The 15,804-nt window shown below is 35.6% G+C and overlaps 1 protein-coding gene across 1 annotated transcript in view; it reads left to right on the top strand.

The window, feature by feature from the left end:
* The window catches only part of HMCN1 (hemicentin 1), a 438,669-nt gene that overhangs the window by 199,108 nt on the left and 223,757 nt on the right, over window positions 1–15,804 (top strand). Inside the window, exons 12-14 of the mRNA XM_055234444.1 lie at window positions 10,912–11,053; window positions 12,163–12,290; window positions 14,528–14,641. Of these exons, the coding sequence (XP_055090419.1) occupies window positions 10,912–11,053; window positions 12,163–12,290; window positions 14,528–14,641 (384 nt within the window). The remainder of the gene's footprint in view (window positions 1–10,911; window positions 11,054–12,162; window positions 12,291–14,527; window positions 14,642–15,804) is intronic.

The raw sequence follows: 15,804 nt of genomic DNA, 5'->3' as shown, positions 1-15,804 counted from the left end.
AAGTCAGGACAGTCTGTTCAGATGGAGAAAACTACACGTGCAAAGCAACAAAAGAATGAGAACACAGAAACGTGGGCTTGCTAAGAGTGGAGGACCCAGCAGAATAGTGAGATCCAAACCCATGATGATGTAATTTTCTTTTCGCTCTTGTCTTCAGTAGTCTTTTGACACAGAATTGGAGGAATAATTTGGTTTTGCGGTTTTGTGGAATTGGTTCAGCAAAAAGACAAGGTAACTTGGAGAAATAGTGATTGCAGTTATGCACTGGGAGATTTAGGCTGGATGAAGAAGGAAGAAAAGGCTAAAAGCATGGTCTGATACACTGGAATAAAAAAGGAAGTTCAAAGTGGTGACCATGATGAAGTTGAAGGAAGAAGAGTGGGAGTTAGGGGATGACAGCTGGAAGGATGGGAAATTGTGAACCTCAGACTGAACTTCCAAGGCAAGTGTTCTTCCAGCTACAGTATGGTTGCTTCCCTGATATATACTAAGGTAGCAAATAAATTTATCTATCAACATACATTAAAGGCTAGATTTTTTAGTCTTTCCTTCAAGAAGTGCTGTGTAGATCCACTTTCATATGATTTTGATTCTGTGACTTTTACATATTTATGTGAAATTATCCCTTTCTTGAGCACTATAACCAACTTTTGATAGGCAAAACATGTTGCTGTTGTTGAGTCTGGATTAGGAGACACATGTACATATGTGTAAAACGTCAAGAGTCTCCTTCTAATATGCCAGGAAGTAATGGTGCTAATTATGATTTGCCACTCTTTTCTAGGCCAAATGGGAAGGCGAGTCTAAACTTTGGCCTTTCTGTCTTATTCGAAAATTCTGTGATTTGGGGAAATTGTTATAAATCAGATGCAGTAAAGAAAAGGCTGTGTGATAATCAGTGCTTGTCATCATTTAGTTGAAAGTTTTCTAAGTGAGTAAAAACAAGACCTCTTAAAATTTCATTCTTCCTATCAACCATATTTTTTGTCTTCACCTGTTTTGGCTAGTTACCCAAAGAAGCTGCTAAGTTCACGACTTTTTTGTTAAGGAAAGAAAAAATAGTATTAAGTGGAAACATTGTTGACATAAATAATTTTGTACTAAGAGTTACTGAAAATGGATAATAAGGAGGCAAACCTTTGCCATGTGTATATACATCCTTACAACCTATATTGGGGAAACAGAAACTAGATTCTTAAGAAAAGAAATCTTCATGCATATTTGCCATTAAGAGTCTGTCATTGAAATCTAATCTAGCCCTTATTTATCATTAATATCCCTGAAACTGTTGCTCTTCTCTTATTAACTGAATTTTATAACCATAATGGTGTTTGAAATGTGGAATTCTTTTTTGTTGGCAGGGGTTGTGGGGGCGGGTAAATCCAGCATATAACTGTCTAGATAGATTTTGTGTAATTCTTTGCCTGGGTGTTTTGTTGCCAATGCACCACCTACTGGTAAGGCAATCAATTAGCAATCTTCCCTCTGAGATTTAATAGACCTTTCTAGTTCAGGGTTGTCCAATAGGACTTTCTGCAATGATGGAAGTATTTTCCATCTGTACTGCTCATGTGGCAGCTGCTAACTACGTTTCGCAATTGAACAATTAAAATATGGCTAGTGCACCCAAGGAACTCATTTGGAATTTGATTTATAAATTTGAATTTAAGTAAACCTATGTGGATACAGATGTGGCTACCATATTGGACTGTACAGCTCTAGTCTTCTAGAGAAAGAAGAAAGGCAGAAATAACAAGAGCAGAAGTTTTAGGAAACTTACTGCAACTGTCACATTGATAAACCATGATAATAATTTACTTGAATTATTGCCACTCAGAAATAACTCCGCCATTTTGAAGAGGTGGTTCTCGTACTCCCATTGATGAGATATCATTTGGAAATGTTGCATCTTGTTCCATTTGGGATTTCAGTGGCCCTTGCTTCCTTCCCAAGGCAACTGATATTTTGTTGTTTGTTTTGGTTTGTTTGGTTGATTGGTTTTAATTTTCATTTTTTTCTCTTTGGAAGAAATCCCTGGCCACTTAAGAGGAACTCTTTAGTAGGCATGTGAAAAGTTAAAAATGTTTAAATGTATTCATTGCCATTTACACTAGTTGAAAATTACAGAAAAGTTATGTGAACAAGCACATTTGTCCATTGTAAATCATTCTTAGTGAGATTTTGTATTTTTCATTGTGCTAGTTTCACGTGGAAAAGTTAGCACCAGAACTTGCTGGACTTACCTCCCTAATCAGAAATGAAAATGCATTTGAAAACAATGTCAATGTTTTAAATAAGCTGATTGACCTGAATCAGTAGGCACACTGTTAGAATGGGATATAGCTACTAATTACAATTATCAGCAGGCTCAATGATAGTCATTATGTAACTTTTTGAAGTTAACTTTTTCTATAGGAAATATAGATACTTAGAAGGATCAGAGATCCTGTAAAACACATTTACAGGCTATACAACTCAATAGAAATTAGTTCCCTTAATTAAATTCTAATTTTCTTTCAGTTTCTCATGTAGCATTGCTTGATGTTAGATCATTGAACATTTTCAGGAATATATTACCCATAATGAAAAATATATTTGTGAACATAATAACAGTCCCTATTATGTTTTCAGAAAGATAAATTAATTTGGTGGTTTGGTTGAATGTGGGTTTTAACTGTCTCCAAATTAGAGTACTTAGGTTTCGTTGTGAGAACTCAAGTAAGAAAAAAACTTAACAGTAAATGTTAATCAATGGAGTATCTTTCTTCTCCTGAGTACTATCAATTCCTTATTGCATAAACATATCACTAGGAACACTGAGAGAAGCTTGAGAATTTTCCACCACAGAGATCAATAGGCAGCTGTAAGATGCTTTTTTCAAAAGGTAATGCCTTTTTAAACAATCAACAATTGTTGATCCTCTAGATTCCTTCTGAGCACAAATCCTTTGAGAGGGAAAATGAAAACATCTAAAAATGTATGATCCCACTTAAAAAAATACTGACAGCTACAGAGATAAAAGTCCCTGGGTTGCTGATTCTGTTAATTGCTTCTTGGGGTAATGAAAGAGCACTAGACTGGCAGTCAGGGCACTTAGTATCTCTTTTCAGTAATCATACCTTACTTCTCTCTCTCTATTCTCTTTTACCCAGACCACACCTAACAGTATATCAATTTTTTTAAAATGGAATTTCTTATGCCGTCTTTATTTATGGACATGTATGTCCATAATGGGAGATATTTTCTTTGGACTGATGCTTGAATCAGTGGGTGCTTAGCATTGCTGATAGGGATCAGTGAAAATGAGCAATTGTAAAATTTAGAGTTCAGTGGAACTATCCCCCAGGTAATAGTATTTTTAGATTAAGGTCCCTTCACCTTTTTCTATGCATGGTTAGGTCAGTATTTCACTGTATCTCATATCACTCCTTTCCTCATCGTAGCCACTGACACCATGCTCATCCAACTCAAACTAAGCTATTAGAATCCTCTTTTTATGGACTTACTTTCTTTTAGAATGGGGGACTTTCTTCCCCTCTTCCAATCCATCTTCCACTGGGCAGCCAAGTGAATTTTCCCTAAATATTGTTTTAACTGTTCATTCATTGAAAACCTTTTTGTGCTTTTCTAATTACCCCAGAATAAAATTTACACCCTCTGTCCACAGACTAACTCCTACACAATTCTTTTAACATTTAATACTGAATTGTATCCTCATAAAGCAATGCATAGAGAAAAAAAAAGAAATAAAAATGTTTCCTTTCAATATGTGAGTACTATGTATCTTCAAAGAATAAGGTAGCCGTGCATCTTTTCTTTATGCATGTTTTCTTAAATGGGTAACTGAATATTTGAACTTGCTATTGATATTAAGCCTCTATGTGTAACTAATTCTGAATTATAGGTAGACAAGTTATTAGATTAATTCTTTCATATCATAAAATATTATTGATGCTGCTAATTTTATAGTCATACTACTCTTAGACAGATAATTTTGGGTATCTATGAGTTTTGAATTTTCTCAGTAATGAATTTCTCAAAAGAATGGATAGGTGTTGCTCTTGTCCTGTCTTTGGTTGCCAGAGCTGGACTTTTGGTGGCCACTGAACATTTTCTCTGTCAGGATCTATGTCCATTACACCTTCAAAGGTGTGCTGTTTCCTACTGCTTTGACCCTAGCCCTTGTTTCATTACTTTTCATCCTTCCGTGATTTGTCCCAACTCCAGTTTACATTACTTGAGTCACAGAGGCATCCTCACTGCCTCCAAATGTTGTCATCCTTATTCTAGTTCTATTATCCCTATCTAAATTCTACCTATAATGTGAACCATCTCATAAACCACTGCCTTTCTGATACTGATCTCTTTGTTTGGTTATCCTCTAGAATTTATTTTTGCCACACAATTTTGCACTTAATCAAGTGTTTAGTCATTATTTCTCAATCATATTATATATACACTGTGAGATACTTCTTGTCTATTAGAGATATAGGAAAAGTCAAAGTGTATTTTTCCCATTCCATATACCAAACTTCACTTCTGACATCAGATATGTGGGATTTTTTTTCCCCATACACCAAGCAGTTCTCCAGCAGACACCAGCTGGGTGATCCTCCAATTCATTTCTGAAACTATCTAGATCCCACAGATTGAAGGCTCCATCCTACAAGATGGTCCACCCGCTTCTGATGCCAATTGCAAGCTGTAGGTTGTGATTTGTGCTTCTGACTGGCTATAAATCAGGGTTCCTACAACCCCCTCCAGGAGTTTGATTAATTTGCTAGAGTGGCTCACAGAACCCAGGGACACACTTTACTTTTACTCATTTATTATAAAGGATATTACAAAGGATACAGATGAACAGCCATAGGGTGAGGTATGGTAGAAGTGGCACAGAGCTTCACATCATCCTCCAGGAACCTCTATGTGTTCAGCTATTCTCTGCATGTTTAACTATTTTAGAAGCTCTCTGAACCCTGGCTTTTTTTTTTGGTTTTGGTTTTTATGGAGATGTCCTTCTGTAGACATGATTGATTATATCACGGGCCATCAGTGATCATCTCTGCCTTCATCTCCTCTCCCTTCTCTGGATTTTGAGGGTGGGATTGAAAGTTCCATCCTGCCTTGGTCTTTCTGGTGAGTTAGCCCCATCCTGAAGCCATCTGGGGATCCCCAGTCACCAATCATCTTATTAGCGTGCAAAAGAAACTTTTATCACTACCAAGATTCCAAGGATTTTAGTAGCTGTATGTCAGGAAATGGGACAAAGACAAAATATATATTTCACAATATCACATTGTCATTTTTTAAACCCATAGTGCCTTGCACAGAGGGAAAAACATAATTGCACCCAATAGATGTATAATTCCTTAATTGCTGAATAAACCTCAGTGTGACAATAACACTATAGGGAAGTCTTGGTCATTACCCTTATCTATCATGTTTCCATGTTAACTTCAATGGGTTATTTGAATCACATCAGCAGTTAGAAATGTCATTATGTAAGTACTTTCTTTTCCAGTTCCAGCACAAGCCAGCATATTACTGCTTGCATTTAAAATCATGTTTTAGAACAAAATCTGGTAATTATCTCATGAAAAATTTATAGTTGTTATTTTTAAAGTATTGTTTATATTAATTCACCCCAATTTAGAAACAAAATGTGAGTGACTTTTGCAAAATTTTACAAAATAGGCTAAAGCAATTTGTCACTGTTGAGTTGATACAGTGGCTGCTTAATTTTCAAATCCTTATACTGCTTCTGAGTAAAGGTTACATAAGTATGGGAGAGAAGGGGAAGTTTTTATGTATATAGTAGGAGTTTAAGGTTTTGTTTAAGATTGTTTTCCTATTTATCTGACAACAGAAATAGTTTTCTGTTGATTCCACTAGTTGTTCCCTTATGAGGAGGATTTTCAAGGCTGGAGATCAACCCAGGAGTCCTTGTTCAATCTGAGCATATTCAGTGTGTAGCTGACATCTCTTCCATAATCACATGTTGTGACATGGAAATCAAAGTGCCAGACAAAGCCTCCTTTTCTCCTTGATGTTTTTCTGTATGAATATTAGAAGTATTAATTTGTCTTCTATGGTATCAGGAAAGGGTGGATGTCTGTCATTAATTAGGCCATGTCACCAGAGAGAATATTGCAACGAAAAAGGAAATATTTCTCAAGATGGTTGATGAAGTCAGTATTGTATGATGAGAATTACTTCACTAAGTATGAAAATAATATTATAACCACATGCTCATTATATTATGATAACTCTTTTTAACATGTGCCACGTGACATGGTAAGTAGCATGCTTTTTCCATCAGTAAAACAGAGGAAAAAATCTAATTTTATCTATTTTATTGAAATTTCTAGTAAACTTTAAGTATCTAGAAATATTTCAGATTTCAGAAGAATTAAATAAGATATAACAAATATTGTTTATAAATAGGGTATATAATCTTTTTTTGAGAAAGGGCCTCATTCACACCCAAACTGGAGTGCAGTGATGCGATCTTGGCTCACTGCAACCTTTGACTCACTGCAACCTTCGGCTCACTGCAACCTTCGGCTCACTGCAACCTCTGCCTCCTGGGCCCAGGTGATCCTCCCACCTCAGTCTTCCAAGTAGCAGCTGGGACTACAGGCGTGCACCATCACGCCAGGCTAATTTTTCTATTTTTAGTAGAGACGGGTTTTTGCCCTGTTGCCCAGACTGGTCTTGAACTCCTAGGTTCAAGCGATCCTCCTGCCTTGGCCTCCGAAAATGCTGGGATTACAAGCGTGAGCCACCACGCACAGGCTGAAATAGGGTATATAATCTAAATGATCTAAATGACGTATGTAAGTGTGAGGATTGTGGTGATCAAATTTCATTTGTAAATGTCTAGATAGTACATATGCACAGATGTATTTTAAATGCTATAACTTTATTTGGTCATTCTTTGTCACATGTTGCTATATAGAGGAATACTACTAATAATAGCAGAAGTTACATTGTGCCTACTACATGCCAGGCATTGTTCTAAGTGTTTTATGTATATTAACCTAGCTAGTCCATAATAACGCTATGAGGTAGCTACTATTATTTCCCATTAAGGTATAGACAGACACCATGGAGCAAGCAACGTCTGCATTTGAATTCCAGCTCCACCTTTGAGTGACTGGGCAAATTATTTAACCATTTTGAGCCATAGTTTATTTGTAAAATGGCAGTAACACTTGCTACATAGTATTATTGTGGAAAATAAATGATGGGTCTAGAGTTAGATACCTGGTATATAATAGGCACTGACGGAAAGAAAGCACCACTTTCCTATTTCAATGAACTGACTACTAGAAAGAGATTTAGTTCCTAATTTTACATAATATACTTTATAGTGTCTGTGAGATCTTTGAAGGCATAAGGTGTCTGAAACATTGTCGGTACTCAGTAAATGTTTGCTGGCTGAAAAAATGAAAACACACAGAAATTTGCCTAAGTACTCTAAATATACCAGTGGTGATAAATATTGCTAATTGTGGCTTAGGTAATTAAATCATTTGCATTATCTAATTAGTTTATTGGTGGTGATTAAATAACTTTGAAGAAAAAGTCCTTAGGTATTTTCTCTGAGAAATTTCCTACCAGAAGCTTAAGAGCAACAAATCAGACCCAGCTGACAGGAAATACGTCTCCTGAGCTTGAACATAGTGTTGGCAGTTTCCAAGAGAGTTAGGTGAGATTTTTTCTTCCCTAGTCTTTGTAGGCAGTGAGATGGCTGTTTTCATGCCTGCTTACACTTCATTTTTGCTAATCTTACCATTAATAGTGTATTAAGATACCCAATTCTTAAAGTAGTGTCGGTTTTTATTTTATATTTATATTAAATTCTTCTAAATTATTGATAGGCAATTACAAAAACATGTTTTTTTGCTTTTGTTATAATTAAATAAAAAGCAAATTAATACCTTGCCACCTAATAGAGTGCTGTGTTCCCATTGCTTTGGCTAGTAAAAGCAAGTTGTTCTTGATGGTGATGGTGTTGGTTGCTCATAATGGTGTTGGTGGTGATGATAATGGTGATAATGATGATGGTGGTGATATGAGATTGGAAATCCCAAGTAAAAATGGATTACTTCTCTCCAAAGCCTAAAACTGAACTCCGGACTTCTAAATCCAACATTAGTACTATTTTTTTTTTTTCCCTGTCATGATGGGGCTTTACATTGCAAATAAAGAGATGTAGACTCAGTTTGTTAGTTGGCAAATGATGTTACTTCATTGATGGAGTTGAACTGTGGTTCTTCAATTCCATGTTCTTGCTCCATTGAAACTACTTCATTAAAATGAGGAGGTTTTTCTAGGAATTAAAAAATTAGCAGTTGAAATAACTTAGTGAAATCTATTATATCGTTATTTAACCTGATTAAGTAAAGTCTAATTCATTTTGACCAATTTTATTCAACTGTTATTTGGTAGAAATCTAATTTTGCTCCTCTGTATTTGTTCATGTTCTTTCTAAGTATCTTATCAGCAGGAATATTCTTTTTTTTTTTTTGAGACGGAGTTTTGCTCTTGTTCTCCAGGCTGGAAGGCAATGGCATGATCTTGGCTCACTGCAACCTCTGCCTCCCGGGATCAAGCGATTCTCCTGCCTCAGCCTCCTGAGTAGCTGGGATTACAGGCATGCACCACTACACTCGGCTAATTTTTGTATATTTAGTAGAGACAGAGTTTCTTCATGCTAGTCAGGATGGTCTCAAACTCCCGACCTCAGGTGATCCATCTGCCTCAGCCTCCCAAAGTGTTGGGATTACAGGCGTGAACCACCACGCCCGGCAATCAGCAGGAATATTCTAAGGGAATGGTAAATTTCTCACCTCCTGTGGGATGATATCATCCCATCTGTGTGTTGCACACAGACTTATTTCATGATCCTGAGTAGCACCCTATGCCCAGGCTGTATTTGCTCAATGACCTCTTAGCTCTCTGCATCCTGGTTTCGGTAACTGACTTATTTTTACTTTGATATCTGAACTACAGAGCCTACCAGTAGGATTCTTGCTGGGAGAGATGCCAGGCCGTTTCTGGCAGACTACATTGGAAGACACCAAGTTTGGGCAAAAATTCTGAGAGTTGCTTGAATCTTTGCAGCAATTCCATGTCAATAGCTAGACATGAGAAGCATTTTATTTTAGGAAGATGGGACTGAATAAATGTGCATTTCAATAAATTCCAAAGAGAAAGAACTATTCATTTTTTTTTCCCTCTTATCCCCTGAGGATTATCTGCAGCATCCCTACAGCATGTGTAGCCCTTCAGAATTTCAGAATTGATGGACTCCAGATGGAGTCACAATTTGAACTTACTGGCCATAGTCAGTCTGCCCTTGACCTCACACATTTCTCTAGCCCTATGCTCACCAACAGGAATCCATGGAATAATGAGGCTATCAACCAAGTTCATGGACCGGAAAAAATCCTTTAAACATTAACTTCAAAGACTAGATCATAATTTGAAAAACACAATGTAAACAGGAAAAAAAGGGGAGGGGGACAATTGTAAGCTGCTAGCAATTAGGCACTAATTAGCTTCCTTCAGTTATGTAGCTGTTGCCACCCAGCAGTACCATTTGTATCTCTTTCACATGTATAGAGATTCCCCAAGCTAGTGGTTTCTTAGTGAAACTAAGCCACAATTTGCAGACCAACTTACAGGAAAGATATATCATAAATATATTCACATCTAACTGGCTAACTGAATTTCTCAATTTTATTTATAGTAAAAACCAAATTAAATGGAAAGCAGACAGCATGCCTGTTAGGTTCATCTGTGTGTCCCTGCAAGTTAGCACAGTGCCTGGCACATAATAATTATGCAAAAAGCAGATGTCATTGAATGAATTTATTTATTTCTGTTAATACTTATGAAATCTGTCTGTTTCAAACACTGGAAATTAATTTACTTTTGTTTACCTTATTAACTGGTGGATATTTATATTAGGAGCTACTTAATATATCTTTGATGTTACCTTCTTTGAAGATTAATTCTTATTGTGTGGTAATATAGATGTAAAACATGTAATCTATTAAAACAAATATATCAACATCCCAGAATTATCTCAGAGAATTGTTTTCTTTTTGATGATAAATTCCTGATTTAGTGTTGTATTTTCAAAAGTCTTTTTCCTGCCATAGAAGTGTAATGAAAGAGAAAGTTTGAATAACTGATTTTTTTTTAAGTTGAGGTCCTGTGGATGCACGGACATGAGTCAAATGACCAGTGTAGCAGGATCTTGGGAGGGACAGGCAGACATTACAATTCAGAGCCAGGTTACAGTTTAGGAAACTGCGTTCCATCAAAAGTTTTAAGTGTCTTTTATATACGAGCCACTGCATGATATGCAAAGGATGTTAAATGCTATAGAATATAATAGAATATGGAATAATATGAGTATATGGTTTCTGACCATAACAAACTTATGATCAAATAAATAAAAAGAGAAAGATCAGGTTGAACAAAGCAGACAGCATAGTCAGGACAAGCTGTGGCTCCAATCCTACATTCGTTGTCTAGAAAGAGCCAAAAGCTCTATTTAGAGACTTTGCCTGGGAAGAGGTTTATAGGGAAGTGTCAGATTAGTGGCATAAACTGTAGGTCAGCTGGTGGAAGCAAGCCAGCAAGGGGCTTCATGGTAACCAGTGGAAACACAAAAATATAACATCGGGATCAAATTCATTTAACTTTCAAAGAGAGTTTACTTCCCTTGTTTTCATTACCATTGGTTTCTTTCCTGCCATATCCGTGATGGGGGTCATCCATAGAGGAAGGCAATAAAGATGTGATGGTGAGAAACCTACAAATCTGCTAACACAGGAAGCTTCTAACATCAAGATAAATTGGCATTTTTCTACATACGTATATTTTTATTTGCAGAACCACCCAAAGTCACTGTGATGCCCAAGAATCAGTCTTTCACAGGAGGGTCTGAGGTCTCCATCATGTGTTCTGCAACAGGGTATCCCAAACCAAAGATTGCCTGGACCGTTAATGATACGTTTATTGTGGGTTCACACAGGTACTGGGTTTGTATCATGTTTTTGTTTTTATTGAGTGAGAAAAATTGATGAGACTTCTGGACCAAACTAATATGACCAAATCCCTGATATTAAGGGAGGTTTGACCACAATACTTAGCTTTACATTTTCTAAACAGGCTATGAATGTCAAAAATAATATAAATGATGACTTTATAAAGTTTGAGGTTATTGAGTCTTGAATTCAATAGCTGGGACCAAGTGCTTCCCAGTACTTTGAGTTGCAAACGTAGCACCAATCAGTTAGTTTAACTTGAGTAATTGAAATGAGGGTAATAAACTTTCTGTGAGGTAAAATAACATATAGTTTCAACAGATCTATTAAAGACATTGTCCTGGATTTAACAGAAGAGAGAGGTCAAGAACAGACGAGTAGCTCTAATTAAAATGTGTTCAGACGTTCTTTGTTATTACTTCCATTTTTACCAAACTACAGTGGGTAGTATTTTATTCCACTGGGTGCTTTTTAAAGGCATTGAATCCACACATGCTCCTAGAGTATAATAAACATGTGGACTATAAACAACAAAGTATCCAGCCATGGGTCTTCCATTACTCTGGGTTTGGCAGTAAAGAGGTCATAGGTATGATCCAGCCAGTTGAGCCAGATTCTATTCCTAGACTCCTCACAGACTCACTGTGTGACATGAGACATTACATCTCTAAGGTTTTCATTTTGAAGAACCATTTACTATAGCAGTTCACCACATGGAGCAAGATTGCCTGGGTGAAAATTCCAATTCTTCCATTTACTAACTCTGGCTTTGGGTGAGTTATGTAACCTCTTTGCTCACCTGTAAATCAGGGATATTAATAGTATTTAACTCACTAGGGTGTTAGGAAAATTTTAGATTAAAATAAATGTAAAGTTTCTAGTGCAGCGGCTGGCATGTAGCCAATATTGGATACATGATATTATTATTATTATTGCATTTCTGCTTATAAAATAATGATGGTAACCATTTCTACAATCAACACCAAAAATGTAACTCTAAAACATTTGAAAATATTTTAAAGGAAAGCACTATATTATCTTGATATTACTATTGTGGTATTTTCAATTTTATATTCTTTTTGTTTTTTATTCACAGGTATAGGATGACCTCAGATGGTACCTTATTTATCAAAAATGCAGCTCCCAAAGATGCAGGGATCTATGGTTGCCTGGCAAGTAATTCAGCGGGAACAGATAAACAGAGTTCTACTCTCAGATACATTGGCAAGTATAATCACTTTAAAAGGCAATTAAAATAGGATGAATATCACATCAAGCAATGCAAAAGTACTTTTTTGAAAAGTTAATATTAGTAATGTATACATGGTATTATACTTTATTATTCATTTCACACACTGATTGAAGCAAATATTGTAACTAATTTAAGTTAAAAGTTCATAGAGTGAAAAGCTTCATTAGTCCACAGAAATCAAGGAAGCTTCCAGGTTATGGAATAATTTCGTATTGTCCACAAAGTTCTATCTTTCCACTGTTCATCTGTTCTCTGCAATATTTTACTTTTAAATTAATAAATTCTATTTCCTTTCTAGCTTAACTTCTATTTTATAATTTCTACTTATATTCAAAACTGTATATAGTAAGATTTTTACTTTTTATCTTCAATTTCCTCCTCCAAACTTAAACATTTATTGGAAGCGTACTTCATGAAAATTATTCTATAGAAGATTTCTATTTAATTTTGTCTTTATTAGTCAAATAAAGGATAAAGGTATCATATACTCAGATCCAGGTTATAAATTGTGAATAATCAATGGCTAGCAATCCACCCTTTCATTCATTCTTATTCAGTCTCATTCATAGTAAGATAATGAAATTGTCAGTAGAGAAGAAAGGATTCAAAAGAGATAATAAAGATAGAGAATTGTACTTGAAGGTATAGGTGAGGGAGAGAACCAAAATGTCACAAGTATTGAATTGAGAGCCTGGAAAGAAGTGATCTCATTTATAGAAATAAAGAAGGCACATGGTGAACACCTTTAGAGGGAAAGTGGGCTCAGATTTGGAGATAATTGAATTTAAAATGTTCACAGAAAACCACAGTGTAGAGGGAAAAACAGCTGGGAATGCGGAACAAGTGACTGAAACCAAATTCTACTTCCATTGTGAAAACAAATTTTGGTTCGTTCACATAGAAGCCATAATATTAAATACATTTATTTTAACTTATTAAGCACCTCTAGAGATGCAGCATGCAAAATGCTGTGCTGGAGACTGGAGTGTAACATTTTAAAAACGTGTGTCATGTAGCCTTTACTTTTCAAGAATTTACATAATGGGGGTGGATATATACAGAAATATAACAAGCCAGACAGACAAGTACTACCGTGGGAGGTTGGCAGAGGGGAAGATTAATTCAGACTGAGGAATTAGCAAAGATTTCTCAAAGGAGACAGGATTTAGGCTGTCTGGAGGAATGAGTGGGATTTGAAGGGTTGTGGCATAGGGCATTTTACGAAGAGGAAATAACTTTAGGAAAGGCAAAGAAGATAGGAGAGTAAAAGTCTGTTGTGTTTTGGGCTATCAGTGAAGCTCTGTACCTTGTGATACGTGAGAAGTGTAACAGAGGGTAAGGTTAAAAAAAAAGCTATGCATCCATTTATAATTTTTGAAAGAGATTCGATGGAATTTTGAAAGCAGTAGGAATCACTGAAGGTATTCTAGCAGAGAAATTACGTGATCTGTGAGAAGCTAACTTAGCTTTGTTTAAAAATGCCTCAGCTGAAGCTAGGAAGTCCTAAAATACCTCCTTAAGAGAAAATGTTTAAGCAAACTGAACCATTGGGCAAGCAAGTGAAGCAGAGTGAAGAACAGAAATTTAGAGAATGTCTATATTTAGCATCACAGGGAAAAGAAGGGTCAAAACCAGGAGACTCTACTTTTTGTAAATGCAAATTTTAGGCTTGGACTGCACGTATCTTCCTGTAGTTAGACATGAATATCCTTAAAATGCCGTAGAAAATGTTAACAAATTCATCTACAGTTGTATCATCCTCAAGTCTTAATTTAGCTGTCAGTCTTACCATTATCCCTCTTTTGACTATATTTTTCTTAGAATTATTCCTCTCTCTGTTCTTTTAGTATTGTTTCTCTAAGATGTATTCTGATTTCTAAGGTGTTTCTTTCCTTATATAACTCTTTTTCATGAAGAACTTTCCATTAGTTTCCTAAATTTTTTGGAGTTTGTTTTATCATAATTATTTTTTGTTTTAGTCATTATTTTTTTCCTGATATCATTTCTTTGACCTTGATAAGTGATCTTTTTATCGCATACACCTATGTGCATATGCATTACAAGAGTTTCTTTCGGTTTATAAATATTGTAATGGCCACAAGCACATAAATTCTGATAGATTTTTTAATTGGTTCATTTAGTAAACATAAACAAAATCCATCTGGTCTTGTGCTAAATGTTGACTATTTGCGTTTTTGTTTTTTTTCAGAAGCCCCTAAATTGACGGTAATTCAGAGTGAGCTCTTGGTTGCCCTTGGGGATATAACCCTTATGGAATGCAAAACCTCTGGTATTCCTCCACCTCAAGTTAAATGGTTCAAAGGTACATTTCTTCAGTATGTTTGTGTCTGGTTCACTTAGTTTTGTTTTTTTTTTTTTAAATGATTTGTTAAAACTTTGTTTTGGTGTGTGACTTTGCAGCCCCATAAAATGTGTTTATGATCTCACTGGAGACAATAGTTCAAAATTCTCAGCTCTGAATTTCAGGATTTGACATCTGGTATGGATTACAGGACTGTGAAAATCAAAGCAGGAAAAGTTCGCCTTTGCTAATCCAGCTGAACATTCTCTTTGTTAGTTTAGGATTGTTTCCTGAAGAAAATTATCCAAGAATACTCAGTTAATGTTTAAAATAGCCCCACTGATTTTAGTTCACTTTTCTCAGAGATGATGGCTCTCACTGTTAAAAAGTTTTCTAGATTCACAAGGATACTTTCTATAACATGTTCAAATAAAGATACACATTGAAGCTTACAGAGAGTTGAAAGATAAATGTATTTATTGATAGGTCAGCTACATCATACATGGTAAATGCTTGTCTCAGCTATAGAAATTATCTTTCTATATTTGTATCATAAAGATTGCACCTCTGTGATTCCATAATAAAATAACAGTTATATGCCACTTGTCCTTGGTGAGAGTACACTTGGATCCTGGTTCAGGCTCAGATGCTGACAGTAGATATCTGTGTAAAAAGCCCTGCTTCTGCTTCTTCCAGTTCTTCCAATTACGGGAAAAAGAAAAAAAATCCTGCAAACACCCTAACAGGGAGGTTGCTAGGATTATTGAGATGCTGTTTGCGAAATACTTTTTAATCTTCAGATGAAAAGTGTTAAATAGTACAAAGCACTATTGTTATGATTCTGTTTGTTAAATCACAAACATTTCCATAGCAACAGGTTGATGTCATAATCACAAAATTAGGAATTCACCTCAAGTTCAAACTCTTAGGGAACATGAGGTGAAAAAGAAAGGCTTTATGTAGAAAATAAATAGTTTTAAATAATATAAATCAAAAGCAAGGTGGAAACTAGGAAGTAATGCCATTTTCCTGGTTGTCCATACTGAAAGATTTTTAGTCTTCATGTTTTCTCTGATAAGAAAGGATCTCTGAGTTTGCTCCTTAATCAGATTTATGTTGGTCAACATAAACTAATTTTACTTTCTTAAAATACTTAAATTTTTGAATTGCCAAAGAAATCAGTA

The sequence above is a fragment of the Symphalangus syndactylus genome, chromosome 19 (assembly GCF_028878055.3).
Source record: "Symphalangus syndactylus isolate Jambi chromosome 19, NHGRI_mSymSyn1-v2.1_pri, whole genome shotgun sequence".
Taxonomy (NCBI): Eukaryota; Metazoa; Chordata; class Mammalia; order Primates; family Hylobatidae; genus Symphalangus; species Symphalangus syndactylus.
Note: the sequence above shows the minus strand (reverse complement) of the source record. Positions and strands in the feature narration are given on the sequence as shown.